This window comes from Lepus europaeus, chromosome 2, assembly GCF_033115175.1.
Source record: "Lepus europaeus isolate LE1 chromosome 2, mLepTim1.pri, whole genome shotgun sequence".
In the NCBI taxonomy this organism is placed as follows: Eukaryota; Metazoa; Chordata; class Mammalia; order Lagomorpha; family Leporidae; genus Lepus; species Lepus europaeus.
Window position 1 is genome coordinate 2,555,629 of NC_084828.1, and position 24,397 is coordinate 2,580,025.

The 24,397-nt window shown below is 67.0% G+C and overlaps 1 protein-coding gene across 2 annotated transcripts; it reads right to left on the reverse strand.

Moving 5' to 3' along the window:
* Positions 1–498: 498 nt before the first annotated feature.
* PDXK (pyridoxal kinase) lies at positions 499–24,050 on the reverse strand. 2 transcript variants are annotated; one of them, XM_062204611.1, is made up of 11 exons: positions 23,884–24,050; positions 13,587–13,641; positions 12,064–12,168; positions 11,777–11,860; positions 10,657–10,703; positions 8,688–8,773; positions 8,027–8,072; positions 5,654–5,765; positions 5,119–5,255; positions 4,058–4,124; positions 499–3,972 (listed from the first exon to the last, which is right to left on the reverse strand). In XM_062204611.1, exons 1-11 carry the CDS (start codon positions 23,968–23,970, stop codon positions 3,863–3,865), a joined length of 936 nt encoding a protein of 311 aa, XP_062060595.1. In that variant the 5' UTR covers positions 23,971–24,050; the 3' UTR covers positions 499–3,862. The 2 variants fall into 2 exon arrangements, with proteins under 2 accessions (XP_062060595.1, XP_062060597.1); XM_062204613.1 differs by lacking the exon at positions 11,777–11,860.
* Positions 24,051–24,397: the final 347 nt, after the last annotated feature.

Genomic DNA, 24,397 nt, shown 5'->3' on the forward strand with positions numbered 1-24,397 from the left:
ACACCTGCTAACTGGGGAAGGGGTGGTGGGAGGAACCACGGGGACACGTGTCACCAGAAAACATTTATTTGTGGCTCATTGCACATGGCACGGGACCAGCACAGGACAGACGTGCACAGACACGGACGCACAGAGCTGCAGGGCACAGGGACGCCCCCAGCCGGAGCCAGGCAAGCCAGCCAGGCTCCAGGCAGCGCCTCGGCCCCTCGCTGGGTGACAGCTGCCAGGCTGTGAAGTTACAGACGTCCCAAATGATACCCCCAGCCCCACGGCCGGCCCTCCTGTGTGCCCACCCACCTGATTCTGCCCCTGCCATCCATCTTCAAGACAGTGACGTCCCCCAGCCAGGGAGGGAGCCCCAGGGCCTGATGAAGATGCTCCCACCAGAGATGGGGTCCCCTCAGTGAGCTGAGGGAGGGGGCAGCGGAGAGGCTGGGGCCAGGGAGAGCACGGACGCCCTGCTGAGGACAGAATCCTGGCTCAACCCAGACAGTGGGAAACTTTTGAAAACACCTGTTTATTCTTCCAGAATTTTTTAAAAAAACAGAAAACACCTCCAGAACAACTTTCCATTAATAGATAGTTTGAGACATTCACTAAGTCAGGTCTAAGTTACTTATTGAATTGTTTTACACACACACACACACACGTCATCACAAAGGCAGAAATCTGCGTTATAAGACTTCATTTTATAACTAATGTCTTCGAACATTAAGAACAGAGAACATTCTAGAACATCCTGCACCCAGAATGAACCGGAGTCGGCAGGGACACATACACAACAGAGGGGCCCAAGCCAAGCAACTGAACCCGGGCCAGGGGCAGGAGAGGCCAGCAGCAGCTCCCGGGCAGCTGTCCTGCAGAGCCGGGGCAGGGCACCGAGCACACGATCTAACAGAGATGTATACAGTTAAAAAAAATCCCCAGGAGGGCGGCTGACCAGGGCCCTGCTGCTGCCTCTGCCTGGCCACCTCTGGCCTTGCTGGCCACCTGCCTGGAGACGCAGGACCCACACTGTCCCCAGGACACAGGTGTGCCACACCCTTTGCATCTGCGGCAAGGACACCGCAGGGGACCCCACACGCCCAGCTTCCCCATGGCTCACGTGCCAGGAGTCCTGGGGGCTGTGGCCATGCTCAGGCCAGCCGGCATCAAGGTCTAGGGCCCGCTTAGGGAGGCTTGGGTCTTTCTGCTGGGAGTGTTAGTGCAGGGAGCTGTAGAGGAGATGGAGGGAAGCCCCTAGGCCGGGTGGCGGGACACAAATGCAGCAGCTCCACCTCTCTGGGCATGGTGTGTGGCTCCCCCCGGCCCCCACCCAGGGGACACTCGGAGCCAGAAGTTCCCATTCCTGTGCCCCACGCACACAGGACCCACACTGCCCAAAGTCCAGGCGCATCTCTGGGCCCAGGCGGGGGCTTGGGAGAAGCCCCAGGAGGAGGGGACTCCTGGCCATCCAGGCAGCCGTGTGCCACCTCTGGGTAGCATCAGTGTGGACCCCTCCCCCCACACACAGCTGGTCCTGCCGAGAGGAGAGGGGGAGCAGAGCTGCAGCGAGACCACGCTCACCTCCCACCAGAGAGGAAGCCAGGTGCCCATAGGGGGATGCTGCGGGAACCCCGGCCAGCTGCTCCCCACAGCCACGCCAGCCTGTGCCTGCCTCGGGGCTGCTCTGCCCCGTGAGGGTGCAGGTCCTGGGGGTGGCTCCTGCCCGCCACTTGCCGCGCTCACCCACGCCTCTCACAATCACTGGTGCCAGGACTCCCCGGCACAGCCCCCCTGGTGGGACTGGTGGAGTTTTAAAGGACCACGTGTTCTAAGTCATCGGTACAGTCCAAGGGACAAGACATGCGTGGCTGGATTAGAGCCTGGGGCGGCTCTGCACCCGGGGAGCAGCAGGCAGGCGGGGCCCCGACGCGCCACTTGGCCACAGAACTGTCACCTGGATCCCAGGTGCATCTGAAACCCAGCCCACCTGTGCCCACGGTTGCTGAGGCCCACGTGGAGTGGAGGGACTGCGCCCCTCCACGGGGAGACGAGCCTGGGGCACGGGGGTCCCCAGTTCCCAACATCCTCTTCCTGCATGAGTCCTGCCTGCCGCCAAGGCACCACCCACTCCCAGAAACCCGGATGTCACCCCGGCCCCTCGCATGGCTCAGCCACACGCCCTCCTGGTCATGCAGGCTGTATGGCCAAAGGGGACAGAATTCGGCTGCAGGAAGCTCCTGTGCAGGGAACAACCCTGGCGGCACCACGGGTTAACACAGGGGGGAGGAGGAACCAAGGCACGGGGACCCCACCTCCAAGAGGAGGCAGCCGTCCAGCGAGGCCTCGGCACGTGCCAGCCCCTACCCCGGCCTCAGCTCCTCAGACATTTCTGTCCCCAGTCCTAGATTTGATCCTGATACTAGAAAAAAAAAAAAAAAAGATACGTGTGCTTTGAAGTTGGCACCATGGCCACGCCCCCAGCGGCTCTTCCCCCACAAGGCCGTGTGTCGTCCGCCCAGTTCCTGCGCTCCCCACACCCTCTGGGAGGCTGCCTCCCTCCAGGGCACCGGCCCCTGCTGCCCTCTTCCTGCTGGTCGGGGGGCCTGGTGGGGCCCAGCAGCCGGGCGCCGAGGAGCCAGCCCTGTGTCCTGGGGAGCGGTACACTGGGTTCCACTGGGTGTCCACGGAGAGGAGCTGCCCGGCCTGGGGCGCCTGGGGGAGGACTCGGGGCATCTGCTCCAGGGCTCCAGGGCCTTCGCCAAGAAAGGAGGATGCCCTGCTGGTGGCTGGGTTTCTGGAAGATCCTGGAACTGCACACCCTGGAGAGGTGCAGGCGGTGGGGCGGGGGCTGGCAGTGGGGGACAAGGGTACCCCCCAGAGAGTCTGCTGTCCTGGGGCCACACAGGCCCCCACTTCTTGCTGTCTCCCAGTGTCTCTCTCAGCTGTGGGTTCCCAGATGCGGACCTCTGGGTGGGGGATGGGATGCTAGGGTCAGGGCCCCCAGACCCTGGGCCCTGCCGGGCTGTGGCTGCGGCCTTTATCTGGGGGTCTGAGGGCTGCCCCACCCGCACCACACTAGTGCCGTCACTTGCCAGGAAGGACCTCTCCGCCTGCAGCTGGCACAGATCACAGAGCTGAGTGGGGGGGACAGGAGTGGGGACACTGCCTCCTCGGTCCACTGTCCCTGCCTCCACACACACACAGTGGCCAACACGCAGCACCATTAACCAGGCTGGGTGTCCATGGGGGACACCCATGGCTGCCTCCCCAGGCCCTCACAGCGACCTAGGCCTAGTGCTACCCCCACTGGGGGAGCCCCGGGCACACACGGGAGGTGGCGCCGACACCCGGGGAGGCTGTGGACCCACCTGACCTCACTGGTCCCTGTCTGTGTGGCCGCGGTGCCTGTGTGCACCTGGACAGACGGTAATGGTTCCCTTCGGTCAGACAACCGTGTGAGACACGAGACCCCCAGGGACCTGGGAAAGCCGCAGAGAAACAAGAACTCGACAGAGACAGAGGGCAGGACCAGACGACGGGCGAGATGGGCGGGGCCTTCGACGCCCAGAGGCGCCAGCCCAGGGGCACGGGGAATCGTGGCAGGCAGCGGCCCAGCGTGAGCACACGGGGCAGCGGGCCGCGCCCCCTGCCACGCCCCCAGGGAAGTGGGACGGAGCTGCTCTCCTGGGAGGCCCGAGCCGCGGCGGAGGGGAGCGGGGTCTCCCCATCCATCCCGGGTGGCTGTGACTGCTGGGCTGGCGCGGGTCACGATCGAGACCAGTTACGAGGGACAACAACACAAGTCTCGGGCCATGTCGGTTCACAAGGACGAGCACGGGCATGCCGACACGCTGTGCGCCACGGCGGGCGCGTGGCCTCACAGGACCGTGGCCTGCACGACGATCTCGGGGTCCTCGATGTCCCGCTTGCTCTGCACCATCCTCAGCTCCAGCTGGGCCGGGCTGGGCTTCCCCACCCCAGCCTGGGCTGCGGGGGACAAAGGCGGGGTCAGTGGAGGGGCGGGGCCCGGGCCCCGCCCCCTTCCCAAAGGCCGGGTTCCTGCGGGAGGTACCTTGTGCGCACTGGATGGTCCTTTGTAGCACGTGCTGCATGGCTGACACAGTCTTCTCACAGGCCATCTGCGGGGACGAGACGACGAGACCCCCAACCCCGGCCGCTCAGCCCAGACGCTGCCCACCGCCGCCCGGCCCCTCCCCCGCTTGTGCTCCAAGCCAGCCTGGGCCGGCCGGTGACCCCAGCAAAGCCAGGCAGACGCTGGCTCTGGGAGGGCCTTGTCACCTGGCACAGCAGGTGCCTAACAGTTCCTGTGGCGGATTTGTTACAAAGAATCTGTAGGGGAAAGGACTCCCACCTGATTGGCCATCAGCACTCGATGCCTCCGTGGGGGCTACAGCCCAGACCCCCAGCCCTGGACCAGCTAAACCCACGGACGGGCGGCTGCTGGCTCGTGTCTTCTGTCCGGAACAAAGGCAGCTCCTACTGCCGCCACCGAGCGGTGGGGGCCGGACCCACCCCCCACCCCAGGAGGGGCCCCACGTCCCAGGCCTGGACTCTGGGTCTGCAGCGGGCTGGCCCGCGGGAGGAGAGGGGCCGCCCGCACCAGCTCACCAGAGCAGGGACACTAGAGTGCTCGGCTCCACCCAGCAGCCCGGTCTCCGTGCGAGTGCACACACAGACGAGACACGGCCCACGCACATGGCCCCAAGCTGAGCCGGTGCCGCCCTCACCATGACCCTGCCTCTCAGACCCCAAAACAAGGCTTCTGGCTGCTGCTCGGGGGCGCTCAGGCCGTGCTGCTCTCTGAACCAGCACCCGGTCACTCAGAACTGGCAGCCCGGGGCACCTATCGGCTTCTCCCTGGCTCTGGTCCACCAGCCTCGGGCTCTCCCTGCCGGGGGCCTGGCTGACTCTAGGTGGCTTCTAAACACAGCCCGGCCCCGCGGCACTGGCCGGCCCTCCCTCCCAAACGAGGGGCAGGGCAGCAATCAGCGGTGAGCACCCCGGGGCCCTGGAGCCCCCGCCCTCTTGGCCGAGCCCGTATCCTCCTCTTCTGTCTCTGACCGCCCTGACCAACTTCCCGCGAGGCGCGGCGGCAGCAGGCATGGGGCTGACCTTGAGGTTGTCGGGGTGCTTGTGCGTCCAGGCCAGCAGCATGGCAGCGAAGAGGTCCCCGGTGCCCACGAAGACGGCGTCCACCCTGTGCATGTCCACCCGGATGCGCTGGGTCACGCAGGAGCCGTCGGGCCCCCCTGAGGGCAGAAGACAAGCCTTGTTCCTGGGACCCCAGCCCCGGCCCTGTCCATCCTCACAGCGGCAGGCAGGGCCCCACGGACGAGGCTGGGGGGCTCTCGACCCCTCCCCCACCCCAGCGACTGCCCAGTCCTCGGGCGGAACGTGAGAGTGGAACCTTGGAGGGCCACGGTCAGGATGGCCCTGGGGGCACCGGGTGGTGGGCTCAGCATGGACCCGCTGGTCCCCAGAGGACCGCCCTCCCCCGCCCCAACACTGCAGAAACCAGGGCCCGAGGAAGCGGGGCGGCCTCCTGCTGACCGAGCTCGGGAAGCTAACTACTTGCAGGGCGAGGCCTCGGTTTCCCCCGTGAGCCCCGGCCGTCCTCGGGGGCTGGGCAGGGCCGGGGCGCACTCACGTATCCGCTGGCTGCCGAGCGCGATCAGGTAGTCGCTGCCCCGCGGGGAGGGCAGGTCGGAGCTGGTGATGACCACGGTGTCGGGGCCCATGGAGTGCAGCACGTCCATCACCTGTGGCGGCACAGGCGTGTCAGCGGCAGCTGCTCCCTCACTGGCCCTGCCTCGGGGCTCCGGGCGGGTGGGGCAGAGCGATGGGAGCCCACGTGCTCTGCCTGGGCCGGGCGTCAGGACATGGGGACGACGGGGCTGCAACCCGAGAAACACGCCCACCCTGGGCCCAGTGCCACCCTGCACTGCACACGCACACTAGGGCTGAGTGGCTCACCCCAGGGTGACCAGGGTCGGGTCTCCTGTCCCCCTCAGGGACGGGTCACGTCCCATAGGAGGGAGACACTGGCCTTGGCTGGCTTTTCTACGACTCAGGCGGAAGCTCCTGTCCTCACTGTGTAGCCTCCTCCAGGCAGCACTCCGTGATCACACCCCAGGTGCCAAGGCCAAGCATAGGCTGGGGAGATGTAGCTGTCCCACCCCTGACCCCCTCCCCCCATGCCTCTGGGGGCTCCTGCAGGCCTAATACCTCCCCCACACACAGGAACACACACGGGCACACGCACACGCACCACACCCCCCCGTGGCTCCTGCGGGTCTAACACCCCCGCCAACACACACACACACGCACACACAGGCACACGCACACACATCACGCCCCCCCGTGGCTCCTGCGGGTCTAACACCCCCGCCACACACACACACACGCACACACAGGCACACGCACACACATCACGCCCCCCCCGTGGCTCCTGCGGGTCTAATACCTCCCCCACACAGGAACACACACGGGCACACGCACACGCACCACGCCCCCCCGTGGCTCCTGCGGATCTAACACCCCCGCCACACACACGCACACACACAGGCACACGCACACACATCACGCCCCCTGTGGCTCCTGCAGGCCTAATACCTCCCCCCCCACAGGAACACACACGGGCACACGCACACACACCACGCCCCCCCGGGGTTCCTGCGGGTCTAACACCCCCGCCACACACACGCACACACACAGGCACACGCACACACATCACGCCCCCTGTGGCTCCTGCAGGCCTAATACCTCCCCCCCCACAGGAACACACACGGGCACACGCACACACACCACGCCCCCGGGGCTCCTGCGGGTCTAACACCCCCGCCACACACACACACACGCACACACACACACACGCACCACACCCCCCTCAGCTCCTGCAGGTCCAACGCCCCTGACATGCACACACACGTGAACACACACACACACAGGTGCACCACGCACCCCACAGCTCCTGCAGGTCTAACACCCCCACCACCACACACACACGCACCACGCCCTCCCCCATGGCTCCTGCAGGTCCAACACCCCCCACATGCACACACACACGCACACACAGGCACACCACACCCCCCTCAGCTCCTGCAGGTCTAACACCCCCAACACACACACACACACACACACCACGCTCCCCACAGGTCTAACTCTCCCCACATGTGAACACACACACACACACACAGGCACACCACCACCCCCCACGGCTCCTGCAGGTCTAGCACCCCCACCACACACACACGTGAACACACACGCGCACACACACACGCACCATGCCCCCCCACAGGAACACACAGAGGCACACGCACACACATCACGCCCCCCATGGCTCCTGCGTGTCTGAGCGGCACGCATGTTTTCAGCTGCTCGCTGGTAGCCAGAGGAGACTCTGTGGCATGGGCACACACTCGGTGCCCACGCAGTGCACATCTGTGGCTCTGAGCGTGGGCCTCAGACCGGGCAGCAGGACACCCCCTGGAGTCGGCTGGAGGGACCGGTGGCCAGGGCAGGTGAGCTGCCCCTCACTGCCCGTGGAGACACATGTGGCTGCGGGCCCCGCCCTTGCTGGTCTCTGAGCAGAAGTGTAGACGGGTGCGAGGCGCCCGTGTGGACAGGAGGGGCCCACGCATGGGGCGACTGCCGGGCCAGCCCGGTGCTGTGCTCGGAGACGGCGCCACGCGGGTGTGACAGGCGGAGGCTGTCGCGGAGAAGCGGGGGCCCCAGGCCTGCACCTGGCTGTCCTCACCAGGAGACAGGGGACAGGCGTCCACGCAGTGGCACAGCCTGGGAGGGGAGCGGCGCGTCCACGACAAGGCCCCCACGGGCTGCTGGCCAGCGAGGCCGGGGGACCCTCTCCTGGGAGGGCGCCCGGCAGGGGGACCGTGGACGCTGGCTGGGAGAGCCCTCGGCCCGCAGGGAGCTGACAACGCTGGGCCCCGATGCAGCCGCTGGAGTGCGGAGCCGGTGCCGCCTGCGTACCCTTCCCAGGTCGCCTCCGAGGGCTCCTCACCTCCAAGGCTTCCTCCTGGCTGCGGATCTTCCTGCCACTCAGCAACCTGGGAGACGGACAGACAGACGGACAGACAGGGGCGCGGAGCCTTGAGACGCCTGCGCCGGGCGGCCCCCACGAAGCCCCGGGGCTGGGCTGAGGCCCTCCTCCCCACGGGAACCAGCCTGGCGTGGGCAGGCCACATGGGTGGCCGCGTGATGGACCAGGACACGAGGCTACAGACACGCTCATCGCAGGGCTCAGGGGCCCAGGCACGGTCACGCTGGCCCGTGGCGAGGCGAGGGCCCATGGGCCACAGTCCCAGAGCTGAGAGGGCAGGGAACACCTCCCCCAGGCCCGCCATGGCGCAGTCCTCAGGGGAGAGGCCTGGGGCCCCCAGGAGCCCCCACCCCTCCTTGAGTGTGGGGTCATAGGTCAGCGGGGCCTGGCAGCCAGAGAAAGGCCTGGGAACTTGACACTGGTGTGGGGCTCCCCTGAACGCCAGAGAGCCGGGGCGCCCGCTCACCACCAGCCCCGTCCCTGCCTAGCTGCTCGGGAACACGGGGAGCCGGGTCGGGCAGCCTCGGGGCGTCCTGCTCCCCTCCCCCCCGCCCCGGGGCCAGGCCGGGCCACACCCCGAGCAGGGCCCCAGCAAGCCTGCTTCAGTGCTGGGGGCACTCACTCAGCCTCAAACTGGTTGGGGGTGATGATGTCGGCCACGGGCACCACCTGGTCTCTGTACACGGGCAGCAGGTCCTCCGGCACGTACTGAGGGCAGAGGGACAGAGCGGGTGCTGACTGCCCACACCTGCGGGGTAGTGGCCCTGGGGACACCGGCACCGCCGCTGTGGATGGGTGACACGCACGGCACAGGTCAAGGGAACCGGAGCCAGGAACCCCAGCTCCAGGCTCGGGGCAGGGACGGAGAGGGGTCTGCCCCGGCATCATAGGATGAGAAGGGGACGGGGCTGAGTGCCCGGTGCTCCTATGATGACCAGAGTACAAAGTGGGGGGAGGGGCGGCGAGGGGCCCTGGTGGCTCCCGGGGGCGGGACGGCTGCCTTTAGCTACTGGATCTCTCACGAGAACCCCTCGCCCGAGGCAGCGTGGGACGTGGACGGCTGCCTGCAGCCTGGGACGTCTCCCAGCCACTTGGGCTCAGTCTGCTCCGTGAACTCTGGGGTCCGAGGCCCCACACAGATGTCCCTGCGTGCATGGTGGTCCGGGAAGCCGAGAGGCTCACGTGGTGGCTGCTGCCCAGCCCAAGCTGGGGGCACCAAGGACAGTGACCAGGCCATCAGAGAGAGGCCCTGCGAGGTGTGAGACGCGGGCCCACCCAGGCCCGTCTGAACCTAAGCCATGAACTGTTTGCGTCCATGCCGGTCTCGGCCGACAAGGCAAACGAACCGGGTCACATCGAGGGCAGAGCCTGAAGCCGCACTGAACCCGGGCCGGGGGCTCAGCTCCGCAAGCCTCGCCTGGGGTCAGTGGAGCCGCTGCCTGGAGCAGCACAACAGACGGGGAGGGAGGCGCCTGGCACACAGAACCTTCCAGAATGAAGACACGGGAGAGTGGGAACGCAAAGACCCACATGGGGCAGGCCAGGGACCACAGGTGCTGGCCAAGGGGGCAGGGAGGGCACCGGCCTGGACGTGGCCAGGGCCAGCGTGGACACCAGCAGACGGGCAAACTCAATGCCGTCACCCCGGGTGTGCATCACACACACTGCCTGGGCGCTGAGCTGGGCAGGCAGACACCTGTGGGCGGGACGGCGTCTGCGCCCTCCCTCTGCGTCCTGCTACAGGGGAGCGCGTGGTCCGGCGGCTGAGACGTTGGCCTCCAGGCTGGGGCACCCGGGTCCGAGTCGCCGCTCTGCTCCGGAGTCCAGCTTCCTGCGGACGCGCACACTGGACGGCTCAAACACTTGTACCCCTGCTGCCCCTGTGGGAGGCCCAGACGGACGGCCCAGCTCCTGGCTTCCGCCTGGCCCAGCCCCGGCTGCTGCAGGCAAACTGGGGAGCGAACCAGCAGCTGGGAGCTCTCTCTGCCTCGCAAAACAATTAAGTAAATAAGTAAATCCAACCGTAGGCTTCTGTGACGGCAATGGGATGTTTTTCACCTCTCTCTCTTTTAAAGATTTGAAAGGCAGAGAGAGCGAGCGAGAGTGAGCTGTCCTCTATCTACTGGCTCACTCCCTAAATGGCAGCAACGGCCAGGACTGGGCCAGGCGGAAGCCAGGAGCCAGGAGCTTCTTCCAGGTCTCCCGTGTGGGTGCAGGGCCCCAGCACTTGGGCCGTCCTCTGCTGCCTTCCCAGGCGCACCAGCAGGGGGCTGGGTCAGAAGCGGAGCAGCCAGGATGCAACCAGCGCCATGAATGCCGGCCCTTCCCTGTGGACTGCCACCTCACCCACCTCACTGGGGCCGGCTGGTGACAGGCCCCTGCCCGTTTTTGTACAGGACATGAGCTAAGAGTGATGTGCATGTTCTTGAATGATCTGGGGAAAGTGTCAAAAAACAGAACGCCACCCTGTGTCACGGCACACGCCCACGCGGGCGCCCACGGCTGAGGTCAGTGGACAGCAGCCCCGCCCCGTGCCACCTCCCTCGTGTCTCCCTGGAAGAGCTCGCTCGCAACGCACAGGAAGCACTCACCATGGAGCCTTCGCCGCTCCACTTGTCGCCCATGACCGGGTCACACACTGCGGGGACACGGGGACACGGGCACCGGTCAGCGGAGTGACCACCTCCCTGCCTTCCCTTGCTCTCTAACCTCCTGCAAGTCACGGCTCAGGCACTGGCTGCGCCCCCACCGTCCACCGCCACAGCCGTCTTTTTCCCCCAAACACCAACCCCTCGTTCCCCAGCCCGGCACCTGCACTTGGCCGCCTGCCTGTGTGTGGGGGACCCCTCCCCCCAGTCTGTCCATCAGGGCCTGGCTTCTCTCTCAGTGTAAGGTTTTCTGGATTCATCAGATGCCTCCTTTAAGGCCAAGGAACTCTCTCTGGCATGTGTCTAGCTGTGTCCACTCCTCTGCCCAGGGACACCGGGGCTGCTCCCCCGCGGCAGGCAGGATGTGTCTGGGGCTCTGAGGACCGGCACCGGGCTTGGCGCAGGTGGTCCCTCTGTGCACGATTTCTCCACGTCCCCGACACCTGGTATCTTCTAGACTCTTCTCTCATTCACAGCCATGCTCCTGGGAGCGAGGGGGCATCACAATGCCTGCACCTCCCACGCGGGCTTCAGGAGGCTCACGGGAGGCCTGCCGTGAGAAGTCACGCACAGAGCGCAGGCCTGCCCAGAGCAAAGTGAACCCATCTCTCTTCCACCCCGACCACGACCTCCTGCTTCCGTTTCTCCATCTCCTGGCGCCAGGGGAACCTCCGTGGGGGGGCTCCTGTCTCATTTAGGATCACCTGCAGCTTGAGTGACAGCTGTCCCTTCCCGCCCCCTGCCCGCTCCCCTGGGAACCGTCCACGGCACGGGCAAAGCCAGTGAGGCTGGGGCCCACCGCACACACCTGGGAGACAGACACCAGGGAGAGGCCTCAGCCGGTCGGCCCCGGTCCCGGTGCGGGTGACAGGCAGACCACAGGGAAGGCTGTGCGACACAGACCTGAGACCTGCGCCCCACCACCCAGGCCTGCACACCTGGCCCGCTTCCTCTCTGCCCGCCCACGCCCTGCGCGGCGCCCATCAGAGGCAGAGCTGAGCGGGCGGGCGGCGCAGCCCCTTCCCAGGGCCCGGCCACTCGGGGCGGCAGGTCCGGCACCCACCGTACACGAGCCTGGGGTTCTGCCGCTTCAGCTCCTGCACGATGTCCACCACCATGGCCAGGAAGGACTTGTCCCTCGTGTAACCTTAGGGAGGGACAGCGGTCAGGCCCCGCCTGCCCCCCACGCCCACGGAACCCGAGGGGTCCCCGACAGCCCTCCTGGTCCGGCAGCTTCCATGGTAACCGCGACAGAAATGCAGATTCCAGTTTCTCTGGTTGGGAGCCCCACAATGAGACCCAGAGCTCCTTCCCGCCCAGGGGCCCGCCGAGGCAGCCCGCCGGCCTCACCTGTGAGCACGTAGTCATACTGGTTCACGCTGTTCAGCCTCAGGCCTTCGTACAGCTCGTGCAGCTCGTCGGACGTCAGCACCTGGCCCTTCCAGTGGGCGTAGCCTGCAGAGAGTGGCCGGCTGAGGACGCAGTGGACAGCCCTCTCCCAGGGACCCCCCCCATCCCGGACCTATCTGTGCAGGAGCCCGGAGCCCCCCAAGGTGACAGGCATGTGGCACGCTGGACCTACACCCCTGGGCACACTGGGAGGGACACCCCCGGCACACATCGGCACGCCATGCCCAGTTCTTGCTCCCCGGCCTGCACTGTACACACTCCCAGCCCCCCACACCTGGGAGTCGCTGTCACCTGAGCCCTCAGGCCGTGGCAGGGGTCCACGTTTCCCCTGGCCCCCATCCCTCTCGAGCCCTGCTCTGTGTGCACCCCGGGACTGCCAGCCTCCAGGGACCCCTCCTGCCATGCAGCTGTCTGCAGCTGCCCCGCCCGTCACCGACCCGGAAGTCCTACAGCGAGGGGTGCTGCACCCCTAGAACGTGGGACCCCTCTGAAGTGTGCACTGTGGGCACACGCCGGGTCCCAGAGCCGGCGGCGGCCAGGCTGGCTCAGGCACAAGCTCCCTGACTCCCACGCCAGCACTGTGCAGGCCAGGGGAGGCCCGAGGGCTGGATGGTGCACGGGGCCACCGGCTTCCACGGGAAGGGACCTCCTGGGCTTTACCCAGCAGCCATTACAGAATCCCGCCCCAGACAATGCCAATGACAACGGCCAAAAGCCGCTCCCCGGGACGGCCGTGGTCTCAGGGCAGAATCCACATGGATGTTCTCTAGGACACCGTGTGACACACGCCTGGACGGTGAACTGGCCACAGGGACACTGACGGAGCTTCCCACTTCACTGGGTCAGGAGGGGCCGCCCCTTCCAGGCATTGCCTGACGACTGTCCCCAGCCCTCTCAGTGGGGTCTCTGCCTACACCAGCAGCCTGCTCCCAGGACCTGGATGCCACAGAGCTAAACCCCAGGAGCCTGGACAGGGAAAGACCTGTGCCGAGGCTGCCTCTCCCCCAAACCCAGCACCACTCGGCATGGCCCCCGCACACAGCGTGGCTCATGGGCACGTGGCGGCCCTTCTGGATTCCGCAGTTTCGGATGGCGCCTGTGCCGGCCCCCAGTGAAAACGCCACGGCTAGGGGAGTCAGGTGCAACCTTCAATGCCTCGGAGTACACCGGGCAGAACCAACAAAGGGCCATGAGCACACGCGCCAGCACCCACGGCAGGGCCGGAAGTGGCCATCAGCCGGCAAACGGACACACCAGACGCGGTCCAGCACGGAGACGAGTGAGTGCGAGAAGCCAGCTACAAAGACCTCACATTGCAAGAATCCACTCAGAGTTCCAGAACATTCTTGGCGCCTGCCCGCACCCCAGGCCTCTGTCCCCAGCCACAGCAGCGTGGCTTCCGGGCGCCACAGGGCCAGGTCTCCCACCCACGTTCAGCTCCATGGCAACAGCTGAGGCCTCACCTGTGTGGTTTGAAAACTGCACAGAGTTCACCGCGTCGATCTCAAACCCCAGAACCTGCGAGAGAGCAGAGGAGGTGAGAAGGCACGCCAGGCCGCCGCCTGCGACCCCACAGCAGGTGCACCGCCATGGCCCAAGTGTCGCTGTGCAGGGAGCAGCGGTGCCTGCCCAGGGCCCCCTTGGTCCTTTATTTAGGAAACAAACTGAGGTGCAATCCGAGCACCTTCCCAGCCCGCTCGGCCCAGGATCACCCGGAAACCGAGGCCCCGGCTCCCATGGCAGCTGGGGAGAGAGAAGGCGACACCCAGGTTGCACGTGAACGCCACCAGCTGCTCTGGGTGGGTATAGGGGCTCCCCTGGAGCTGTCCGGGCACCTAGGGCTTCTCTGGACCACAGGGAGGTGGGGGCAGGGCTCCCCAGCCAGCAGGAGCTGCAGAATTCAGCCACTGATTCACAGTGGGTAAGGACTAAGGCTGTCCACTGAAGAAATGTAAAGCCGTCCACCACGAACCTGAAGTCACCACCACGCTGAGAGCTTCATTTATTCACACATTTTTATTTGTAAGGTAGAGAGACAGAGACCAGGAACTTAACCCAGGGCTCCCACAAGGGGGCCGGAACCCAAGGACTTGAGTGTCGTCACCCTGCCTCCCAGGATGTGCATTGGCAAGAAGCCAAATTTGGGGGCCGGAGTTCGGGCATTCCGGTGGGATGTGGGTGCTTGGCTGCTGGGCTGCACCTCCACTCCAGAGCTCCTTTCTGGGGCCGGCACTGTGGCACAGTGGGCTAAGCCTCCACCTGCAGCGCCAGCATCCCATATGGGCACCGGTTTGCGTCCCAGATCCAGCTCCCTGTGTGGCCTGGGAAAACAGTGGAAGATGGCCCAAATCCTTAGGGCCCTGCACCCATGTGGGAGACCTGGAAGAAGCTCCTGGCTCCTGGCTTTGGATCAGCCCAGCTCTGGCCATTGTGGCCATCTGGGGAGGGAACCAGCGGATGGAAGACTTCCCTCTGTGTCTGTAACTCTGTATCCCAGCTGCGTGAGGAATCACCCAGCACGGGGCAGAGGCCGCTGCTCCAGGGCCCATCCCCAGCAGGGGCACAGGAAGCAATGCAGGGGAGGGGATTACCAGGGCTCTGCCGTCCTGTGGCCCCGGCACCTGCTGGCAGACCCCACCCCACCCCACATAAACACAGCATGGGGCAGGGGTGGGACCCTATTCACGGGCCCCACCACAAACCGTCTGGACATGAGCTTGGTCCTGACTCCGGAGCCACACAGAGCTGTGCCGTGATGGGCGGGTGATTAAGTCGGCGCGACGCGTGCTGGGTCTGAGGTGACCTTGGCCCCACCTCTTAGCGGGGGGGGGGGGGGCCTGTTCTGTGCAGGGGTTCTGGCTCCAGTGGGCTGGGAAGCCACACCCCTGCCACGAGGGCTTGAACCGGCCACATCTGCACAGCCGAGGTCCCCGCTGACCGGGCCGTCTCCGGCCTGCTGTGCCGTCCGTCAGGGGCAGTCCCCCGGCCTCCCGCCACTTCTTGAAGCAGCCTGGCCCTGATGGCCGCCTCTGCCCGGCACCCAGCTCTCTCCAGGGCCAGCGTGACAGCCGGGAGGGCTCCCCCGCTCCCCCACTCTCCATTCCACGAGGCGGCCCCTGTGCTTCTCCTCCCCACTGTCCCCGAGTCTCCCCGTCACCTCCCCACGGTCGGCCAGGTCGCAGATGCACGGCCCTGAGCAAAGGCGGCACGGCCAGCAGTGAGGCCGGACGCCACCATCAGAAGGCCGGGGCTGTGGCCCCGCGGTGACTGGCGCATCCCTGCTGACCTAGAGATGGTCACCAACGGGTCCGGAGCAGCCAGAGACACGGGCACCAGCTCCTGGGTCAGCTGCCTGGACGTGCAGGCAGGTGTGGCATCCTCCACCAAACCCCACGGCACAGGACCGACAGGGAGAGGCCACAGGAGGGGACGGAGGGAGCCCTGGACCCTCCCCTGCCCCCGGCTGACACCCAGCACCTTCAGAGGGGACACAGGTTGGAAGTAGATGCCGCACCTGCAGACCCTCCCGGAGCGGGTGGGCAGGGGGGCGAGTAGTACGTGCACAGGAGAACGGGGGAGATGGAAGGCAGGGACACACAGAGCCCAGGAGGCCAGAGCTCCTGCGGCCCTGCTCTGTCCTCACCTTCCCTCGGCACCAACTCCCCAAGGCCCCTTTCCCTCTGCCCTGGCGCAACCACCACCCGCCACCGCCCCACCCCCACAGGGCAGTCACTTCCTGTTCCTGTAGGGCAGTGTGGGCTTTGTGGGCTCGGCGAGCTGTGCATCTAGGGCCTGTGTTTGCCAAGATCTTTCTGGCATTTCCGTGCCAGCGTGACGGCTGAAGCGGTGAACAAAAATGAGCAGTCTTAGAAAACTACAAAGCTGAACCCGGCCCTGGCAAACGCACGGGCCTGATCCACGCCTCCTCCCGAGACAGAGCCCGCAGGACTGATTGCAAATCCCTCAAAATTCTAATCAACCCGAAGAAGCAGACCTGAGCCAATGACGCGCGAATCCTGAGAATCCTGCCAGAGCCCGCGGCTCCCCCACTCGCATGTGCGGATTATTAATCCTCGGAGCCGGCACGCGCACGTGAGCAGCCGGGCAGCAGCGAGGGCCGGGCCCTGGGCCGGCACCTCTGGCTCGTCAGTTGGCACCCGTGCCACCCGGGATGTTTCCCATCAAACCTCAGCCGGGCCCGAGAGAGGACAACACTGGGGGCTCCGAGACGGGGCCCGGTGCCCACGCTCCGGATGCCGGGGCTGTGACCCTGGAAACCGCTTACCTGCAGGGCTGCGGCTCCCCGCCAGGGAGAGGCAGGGAGGACTGGGGAGGAAGGGCCGGGCTCCCTACGCTCGGCTTTACCCCGGCAGAGGCTAGGTTGTGGACAAGACACCCAGGGGCGCCCCAGTCGGGGCACCCGGTCCACTCCTGCTGCAGCTTCCGGCTGATGCACACCCGGGAGGCAGCGGGGACGGCTCAGGTGCTTGGGTCCCTGCCACCCAGACTCCCCGCCACGTCCAGAGCCGGGCACCTAGGGGTGAGCCAGCAGGGTGGCATGTGCTCCCCCCTTCCCCCTCTGCCCCCCCAGAGAAGTAAATGCATGACAAGGACAGGTCCCCCACCCCCGCCAGACGCGTCAGAGCCGGGTTCTCATCCTGAGCACAGGACCACCGCGGGGAGCAGCTGGGCAGACCTGCGCCCTAGCCCCCAGGCCTCCACCTTCCAGGCCACTCCAAGGGGGACAGAGCAGGCGCCCATGAGCCCCGCCCTGGGCCACCTGGGGAGGGCGCGGGGTCGGCCCTGCGCCTCTAACAGCCCACGGGCCCCGGTGGGAGGCACACTTCCCAGGACTCCCAGGGGTTCCCTCCCCGCCCGGCCCCTCCTCTAGGTGTGGGTGAAACTGGACTACCAGGAGACGCCAGCGGCTGTGCCCGTGTCCAGGTGACACCCCCCTGTGGCTGTGCCCGTGTCCAGATGATACCCCCTGTGGCTGTGCCAGGGTCCAGGTGATGACCACCTGCAGCTATGCCAGGGTCCAGGTGACACCCCCCCTGCAGCTGTGCCAGGGTCCTGGTGACACCCCCTGCAGCTATGCCCGTGTCCAGGTGACACCTCACCTGTGGCTGTGCCAGGGTCCAGCTGACACCCCTGCGGCTGTGCCGGTGTCCTGGTGACACCCCCTGTGGCTGTGCCCGTGTCCTGGTGACACCCCCCCTGTGGCTGTGCCCGTGTCCAGGTGACACCCCCTGCGGCTGTGCCAGGTCCAGGTGATGACCACCTGCAGCTGTGCCCGGGGTCCCAGTGAGCCTGAGACAAGCGAGGGGCTCAGGGCCGTGACAAGGTACAGCCACCATGAAACACTGAGTCCTGTGGGTCACAGCACAGCGAGTGCAAACGTCCCAATCCAGCTCCGTGTCAGCCTCCTGCCCGTGGCTGCCAGCCACACGCGTAAGCCTCTCCACCCGCTCCGTGCACCAGTGGCACACGACACAGCGGAGCTGCCTCCCGTCACTCCGAGGACAGTCCACGGGGGAACGCGACTTATCGTGAGAGCAGTGACCAGCGCGCCCAGAGATGAGCGAGGGGACAGGTCACTGGGTTGGCTGGCCCTGCCCGCTCTGCCCTTTTGGCCGACAGCCTGACCCCTGTCCCACCCCACACACAGCCGAGGGCCAGTCCTCCTGAATTCCCTCTAGGGTTGCATCCCTGGTAACGGCCATGGTGGCCCGACACCCATGACCATCCCAAGAGACCTGGGCCACCATCCTCCCTCAGCTGCCCCCACACACTCCCTACCCCCAGCTGTAGCCCTCAAGGCTTTGCCATGCTGCAAATAAAGCCCAGGCCTCCAGCCCTGTCCTCTGCCATGGCCCAACAGCCCCCCACAGCCTAATTCCTGCCACTCCGGGAACTCCACGCCGGGCCACAGCTTCCTCCTCCCTTGCTTGATTGACCGATTCCCAAGGCAGAGTACAGAGAGAGACCCTTTACCGGGTAGTTCACTCCCCAAATGGCCAAAAAAGCCAGGGCTGGGCCAGGTTGATGCCAGGAACTCCATCCGGGTCTCCCACGTGGGTGCAGGGGCCCCTTCCACTGCTTTCCCAGGCCACAGCAGGAGCTGGGTCAGCCAGTACTCAAACTGGCACTCACCATGGGATGCCAGCACTGCAGGTGGCAGCTTAACCAGCTGCACACAACGCCGGCCACTGCTGAGGCCTCTCTCAGCCCCTCAGCTCCACCCCTACCCTGGCCTAGGTGGCAGCAGCCCCCATCCAGTTTCCAGTCTGCCGCCCACCATGTTCCAAGGCACTGAGGTTTGCCTTAACTGGTTCAAGACAGCAAGCGCTGTCCTGGAATACATCCTGGTGCTGCACGGTCTGCCGTGCCAAGCTTGGCGGCAGGTGCACACCAGAGGGCCCTGGTTCCACGCACGGTTTCAGACATCCGGGAGGTCTCGGCGCGCATCCCCGGGAATAACAGCGACCAGGATCCTGCCGAAACCCCGACTTCTCAGCCTCCACACAGCATCTCTTGGGGTCTGGGGCCCCCTGCCTTTTAGTCCCAAGTGAGTGCCAGCTCTGGCCAAAGCCCCGGCCTCAGGCTCCCCTGGCAAAGCCACTCCTACTGGCTGACGCCGCCCAGGAGCTTGATGGACAGATGGTCATGGCGCCCTGTGGCTGCTGCGGCAGACCTGGCGACTGAGTTACCTACCACCACAGCCCCGATGACCGTGCAGGTTCACGCCCTGCTAAGAGTGGGGGCTCCCTAGAGCTACCGATGCCCCGAGCCCTGGAGACGCTGTAGCCGGCAGCTGCACCCTGCCTAGGAGCAGACACATGGCTGCACCCCAGGAGGGACAGCTGGCGACGGCCCCGCTTAGCACAGCTGTGCTCCAGGGAGGGCTCTGCCCCTCACGGCCCCACACGTGCCAAGGCCGTGCACAGGGCAGTGCCGAGTGCCAGGGGTGCCACACTCAGCTTCGTGGCTGCATCGCCAGCCCACGCACGTCACAGTGACTCCTCCCCTCCCTCCTCCGGGAGCAGCAGGCGTGGGAAAGCTCTGGGATTTCCTCCTGCAGCTCCTCTACCCCAGCCCTGCTCGGGGGCCGTGCACAGCACCCGTGGACGCCGGGCTGCGCAGCGAAGCCCTAGGGGAGGGATCTCAGCCCAGTCTCCCAGCAGCACCCAGGGCTGGCCGTGGTCAGCTGGCCTCGGTGCCGGGTCTCTCGGAGGCTTGGTAACCCAGACCCAGGTTCACGTGGAACGTGGAGAGGCACAAAGCTGCTGGGAGACGCCTCCCCCTCACCTGCCACTCACCAGCTCAGCGCTCACTTCAGGCACGGGGGCTGCGAGGGCGCCTTCCCGACCCAGCACGGGCTCCTAGAGCCCCTGGCACGAATGCCCCCTCCTGCGAGGTCTGCAGGGCCTTCCCACCAAGCGCGGGCTCCAGCCCTGGGACTTTGTTTTCTTGCACAGTAGGCGGTCTTTGGGGTGGGGCTGAACGTCCACACTGACGGCCACAGTCCCAAGCTTGATGACCTCAGGGGACTGCACCTCCGGATGCCTGCAGGGTCACCGGTGGTGGAGGGCTGGCACCTGCAGGGGGGTGCCAGCAGGGGCTGCTGGGATGGGCACAGCGGCCCCCCTGCGGTGGGGGGGGGATGAGCAGGGGCTGCTGGGAGGGGCACAGCGGCCCCCTGCGGTGGTGGGGGTGCCAGCAGGGGCTGCTGGGATGGGCACAGCGGCCCCCCTGCGGTGGGGGGGAGATGAGCAGGGGCTACTGGGAGGGGCACAGTGGCCCCCCTGCGGTGGGGGGGAGATGAGCAGGGGCTGCTGGGAGGGGCACAGCGGCCCCCCTGTGGTGGTGGGGGTGCCAGCAGGGGCTGCTGGGATGGGCACAGCAGCCCCCCTGTGGTGGTGGGGGGATGAGCAGGGGCTGCTGGGAGGGGCACAGCGGCCCCCCGTGGAGCCTGGGGTGCAGGCAGGGAGGCTCTGCTCCGCCCAGCCGCCCTTTGACCTCCCTTCCCCTGCTGCCCCCAGGAAGCCTCATTTCTTCGGTTCCGATCACTGTGAGCAGAACTGGCTCTGATTCCCCAGCAGGAGCCCCTCGCCGCACTGCCCACCCCGCAGGTGCAGGTGCGGCTCTCCCGCTCCGAGGGCCAGGGTCACGGAGCCCGTCCTGCGAACGGAAGCTAGGGCGGATCAGCCACCACAGGGTCCTGTGAGAGCCACGCAATGCCATGCAATTGCACACGCGTGTGCACAATGTTCCCCACACACGTCTGGATGTGGCATGTGGCTTCGTAGGCCTACACAGGGCACACTGCCCATGTATGTGTGCACGTATGCCCATGTCCTCACACACGCATGCCTGTGACCCGTGTGCAAGGCACGGGCCAGGGCCAGGAAAAAAGAGCAGCACGTGGGGCTGCTAAGTCCTCCCTGTCTCCGTGGAGACAACACAGGCTTCCAGGAAGGGGCAGGCAGGGCCTGCGCCCAGGCCACGGGCACAGCCTGGGGGCGCCCGCGGAGCGAGACACAGCCTCACCGTTCCCCTCATCCGGGCCAGCTCTGCTTCTGCACCAGGGGGCTGGAGACGCAGGAGTGAGGCTGCTCCCTGCAGGCCCCGGGCCGGGCAGTCCACCTCTCGGTGTGCTCTGGGGAGGGGGCTCCTGCAGCCCTGCCCTCCTGCCTCGGCCTCCAGGTGTTTAACCGGGGGTGGGCTGAAGCCCAGCCAGACAGTTTCAGGTCCGACGCCCTTCTCACCACGCCAGAGTTGCGGGGCACAGCCGGCCCGGACGCCACGTGTCCAGGTGGCAGTGCCCGGTGATGGCAGCTGCCGCAGGCACCGGCACGTAAAGGACACGGATGTCACCGCGGCGAGCACAGAGCCCACTGCTTGCACCCCCGGAAGTCCCCGGCAGGGCGGCCGCCGGCCTCACAGGTGCAGCACGGAGGGAGGCACAGACCCAGCCCAGCCTGTGCTACCTGTCCCCGCCAAGGACGGCCTGAGGTCACCAGCAGGGCCTTTAATTAAATCCTGAACGCATGCTGGGCAGCAGGCTCCTGCTACGGTGGACACCCACCCCTGCCCTCTGGTCTCCGTCGGGGCCTGGGGCAGGACTGCATGAAGCCGGGCTCTGTGAGACCAAGCTAAACCCACCTTGGCCTGAGACCCAGGAGCAGGGGGGCAGGGGGAGGAGCCCCTGTGGATGGAGCCCACGTGGATGCAGCCACCGCCATGGAAGGCCTGGGCCGTCTGGGAGGGGACAGGGCCCTGCTCACGCCCGGATGTTCTCCCGTCCAGCCCCCACAGCAGCAGAGCATCCACTTCTGCCCCTTCAAGCCGCCCAGCACGACAGCCTCGGACGACTCAGGGAGCCACGGGCAGGAGCAGCCAAACCAGCATCAGGACCACCAAACCTCCCTCCCGGCCCGGCCCGGCCCGACTCGGGGAAGCAGCAGGCCACAGCCGCCCTGGACTTCAGCCCCTTCCACTTCCTCCCCGCCCACAATCCAAGGCCAGCGCAGCAGGAGACATCCCCTAGCCGGGTTATCCCAGGCGAGGAGGGGACGGGGCAGGCGGAGCCTGCTCTGTGCTCCGCCAGCCCCATACCCCATCCCCTGGCGGCGCTGACCACATGAGTGCGTTCCTCTTGGCCGCTGAAATGTACCTTGGCCCCGGGCCCAGGAGCAAAATCGCAAAACAGGGGCAAGGTCCTGTTCCTTCTCTCCCAGTTGCTTCCCTGGGGCCAGGCCGGTGACTGCTCACAGCTGACCTGGGAGGCCGTCCAGTGTGCTCGGGCAGCTGGCAGGAAGCACCCAGTCGCACGGGTGGCACCCAGTCCAGCGGGAGCTGCCTGGCCGCACGGCACCTGCCCGCCAACAGGGACCGCGCCTGGCTTGGGAGGACTTGGAAACCTCAGCCAGAGCTGCAGGACAGCCGCGACCCAGGACAGCCTCTCCAGCTCCTGGCTGGGTGCCGCACCCCAAGCGTTCTGCAGCACCTCCCAGAGCGGCCCAGCCAGGGCCCACGTTTCCCGGATTCTACGTCTCCTTCCTTCATACTCGGCCCTGGGGTGAGGCTGTGGCGTCCCGAGCTGTAGGCTGTTGATTACAGTGAGGACCGTGCACCCCCTCGTGCCCCCTGAGCGCAGCTCTGGACCCCAGGGGGTGCTCCCCCGCCCTGGCATGCCGCCGAAGCCCCTCCCCAGGCTCTGCCTACCCCTGGACCACCCAGTGCTCACCAAGGCTGAGCAAGCTTGGGAGCCAGGAGCCACCTGCAACCCCATGGAGCCCACAGGTGAGACTGCAGGCAAGAACAGCAGTGGCATCCCCGAGAGGCACTTCCCCAGGGGGCCCCTGGGAGGCGCCCCTCCCTGGAGTAACCAGAAGACCACACAGGTCCTCCCCACGGAGTTCAGGAACACGGACACGGGTGGTGGGCCCGGGGCGAACCCAGCGAAGAGAGCGAGCAGCAGGTGCGGGGGAAGACGGACAGCACGGAGGGCATCCTGCAGGGCCTGCACGCTTCCGCCAAGGGCACGCTGGGGCTGTCCCTCCACCCCAGCAGCTGGCCCCACCGTCCCCGGCTGCCTCTGCTTAGGGACTGCACCTGTGTTCCCAACTGGGGTCCCCCTTCCAGGACCACGAAACCCAGCTACCCAGGCACCTCCCCTCCCCCACAAGCTAAGGGTCTGGGGGAGCCGTGGTGAGGGCAGGGCCTGGCTGTGTGCTGGGTGCACCTGGACAGCCCCAGGCAGGGTCTGCCCCCTGCTGGCTGGCATGAGACCGGATGAGGCATTGCTGGCCTCCTGGGGGGCCAGGGTTCAGCCACTGCCTCCTCTCTGGACTTAAACCCTCACACTTTCCACCTGGGGCCAGCCCTCAGGGTCCCACTGGGACACAGCGCTCTGACATCCGCTCCCCTCCTTCCTTCCACGCCAGCCCACACACTGAGGCCGGTGTTTGCCCTAGAGAGAGCCTTCAGTGTCCTGTAGGACACAGCACAGGGATTGGAGGGCACGGCAGGGCCCTGGGACTCACCATACCTCCCCCTGCTCAGACCGGGCCTGCCCAGCCACCCCCATCCACCCTGGTTCCGCCTGTCACCCAGCGTGACACCCACGGCACCCAGGCCCCCTCCATCTCCCCAAGGGCCCACTTGGCTACAACCAGGAAGCAGTGGGTGCCGCCGCCGGCAGGCGACAGTGGGGTGAGCTGGGTGAGCCACCAGGCTGGGCCACACAGGCAGCCCCGGAAGCCCCGCCGAGGCATTCCAGAGCCGAGGGGCACAGTCTTGGGCTCCCCTTCCTCAGAGCCAGCGCCGGCAGTGGGCTTCTGCCCGCGTGGCCCTCCTCTGACCTGTGTGGGCACCGCGGCCGCGCTGTCCCTGACCTTCCTCCCCGCGGGCCCCGCAGGTGAGCACGCAAACACCCGCCTCCCACCGCCAGCTCGGCAGGCCGGGCCCCGGGGTCGCCTTCCGCCGAGTGCGCCACAGCGCGTGCACCGGGACTCCCCGCACCTGCGCACCCCGCCCCGGCCCGGGGACGGGCTCAGCCTCGGGGCGCACCGCCCGCACCCTGCAGACACCCCCTCCCCCGAGAGGGAGGCGCACCCCCGCGCCGGGCTCGGGACTCGCTGCGGCGCGGCCAAGGTCACGGGGCTCGCAGACCGCCGGCCGGCCGGCTCCGCACCGCCGAATTCGGGTCTGGGGCCGCGCCGGTTACGTAAGCCCGGCGGCGGGGCGAGCGCGTACCTGCAGCGGGAACGTGGCCGCCCGGTTACCCACGTAGCCGCGGACGACGTGGCTCTGGATGGAGAGCACCCGGCACTCCGCCTCCATGCCGGCGGGGCCGAGGCGGGCGGCCCGGCCCCCGGCTCCCGGCTCCCGGCTCCGGCGCGCGGCCCACTCGGCGCAGGCGCTGGCCCGGACGCGCCGCCGCCTCCCTCTGACCTCGCGAGCGGCTCTGAGCCCGCGAGTCCCGCGCGGCGCGGAGGGCGGGCCGGGGGCGGGGGCTCCGCGCAAGCCCCGCCCTGCCGGGGGTCGGGCAACGAAGGCGGAGCCGGTGCGGCGTGGGCGGCCCTGGCGCGGGGCGGCCGCCTGGGCTGCACCTGCGCCCGTGCCGAGTCGCGGAGCTGGCCGTCCGCCCACCCGGCCACCCAGCCTCGGGCCGCGCGAAGGGTTCGTGGCCCCGGGCCCGCCCTCCCCGGTCCTGCTGCACCTGCAGTGTCCGGTGCGGGCAGAGCACTGCGCCGACCCACGCTGCCCT

Excerpts from the sequence above, each read along its gene's own strand:
- PDXK (XM_062204611.1), bottom strand. The coding sequence starts at position 23,970 with ATGGAGGCGGAGTGCCGGGTGCTCTCCATCCAGAGCCACGTCGTCCGC. Across the intron at positions 11,861-12,063 it reads GTATGACTACGTGCTCACAG|GTTACACGAGGGACAAGTCC; the intron begins GTGAGGCCGGCG and ends TCCCTCCCTAAG. Across the intron at positions 8,073-8,687 it reads CCCAACCAGTTTGAGGCTGA|GTTGCTGAGTGGCAGGAAGA; the intron begins GTGAGTGCCCCC and ends TCCGTCTCCCAG.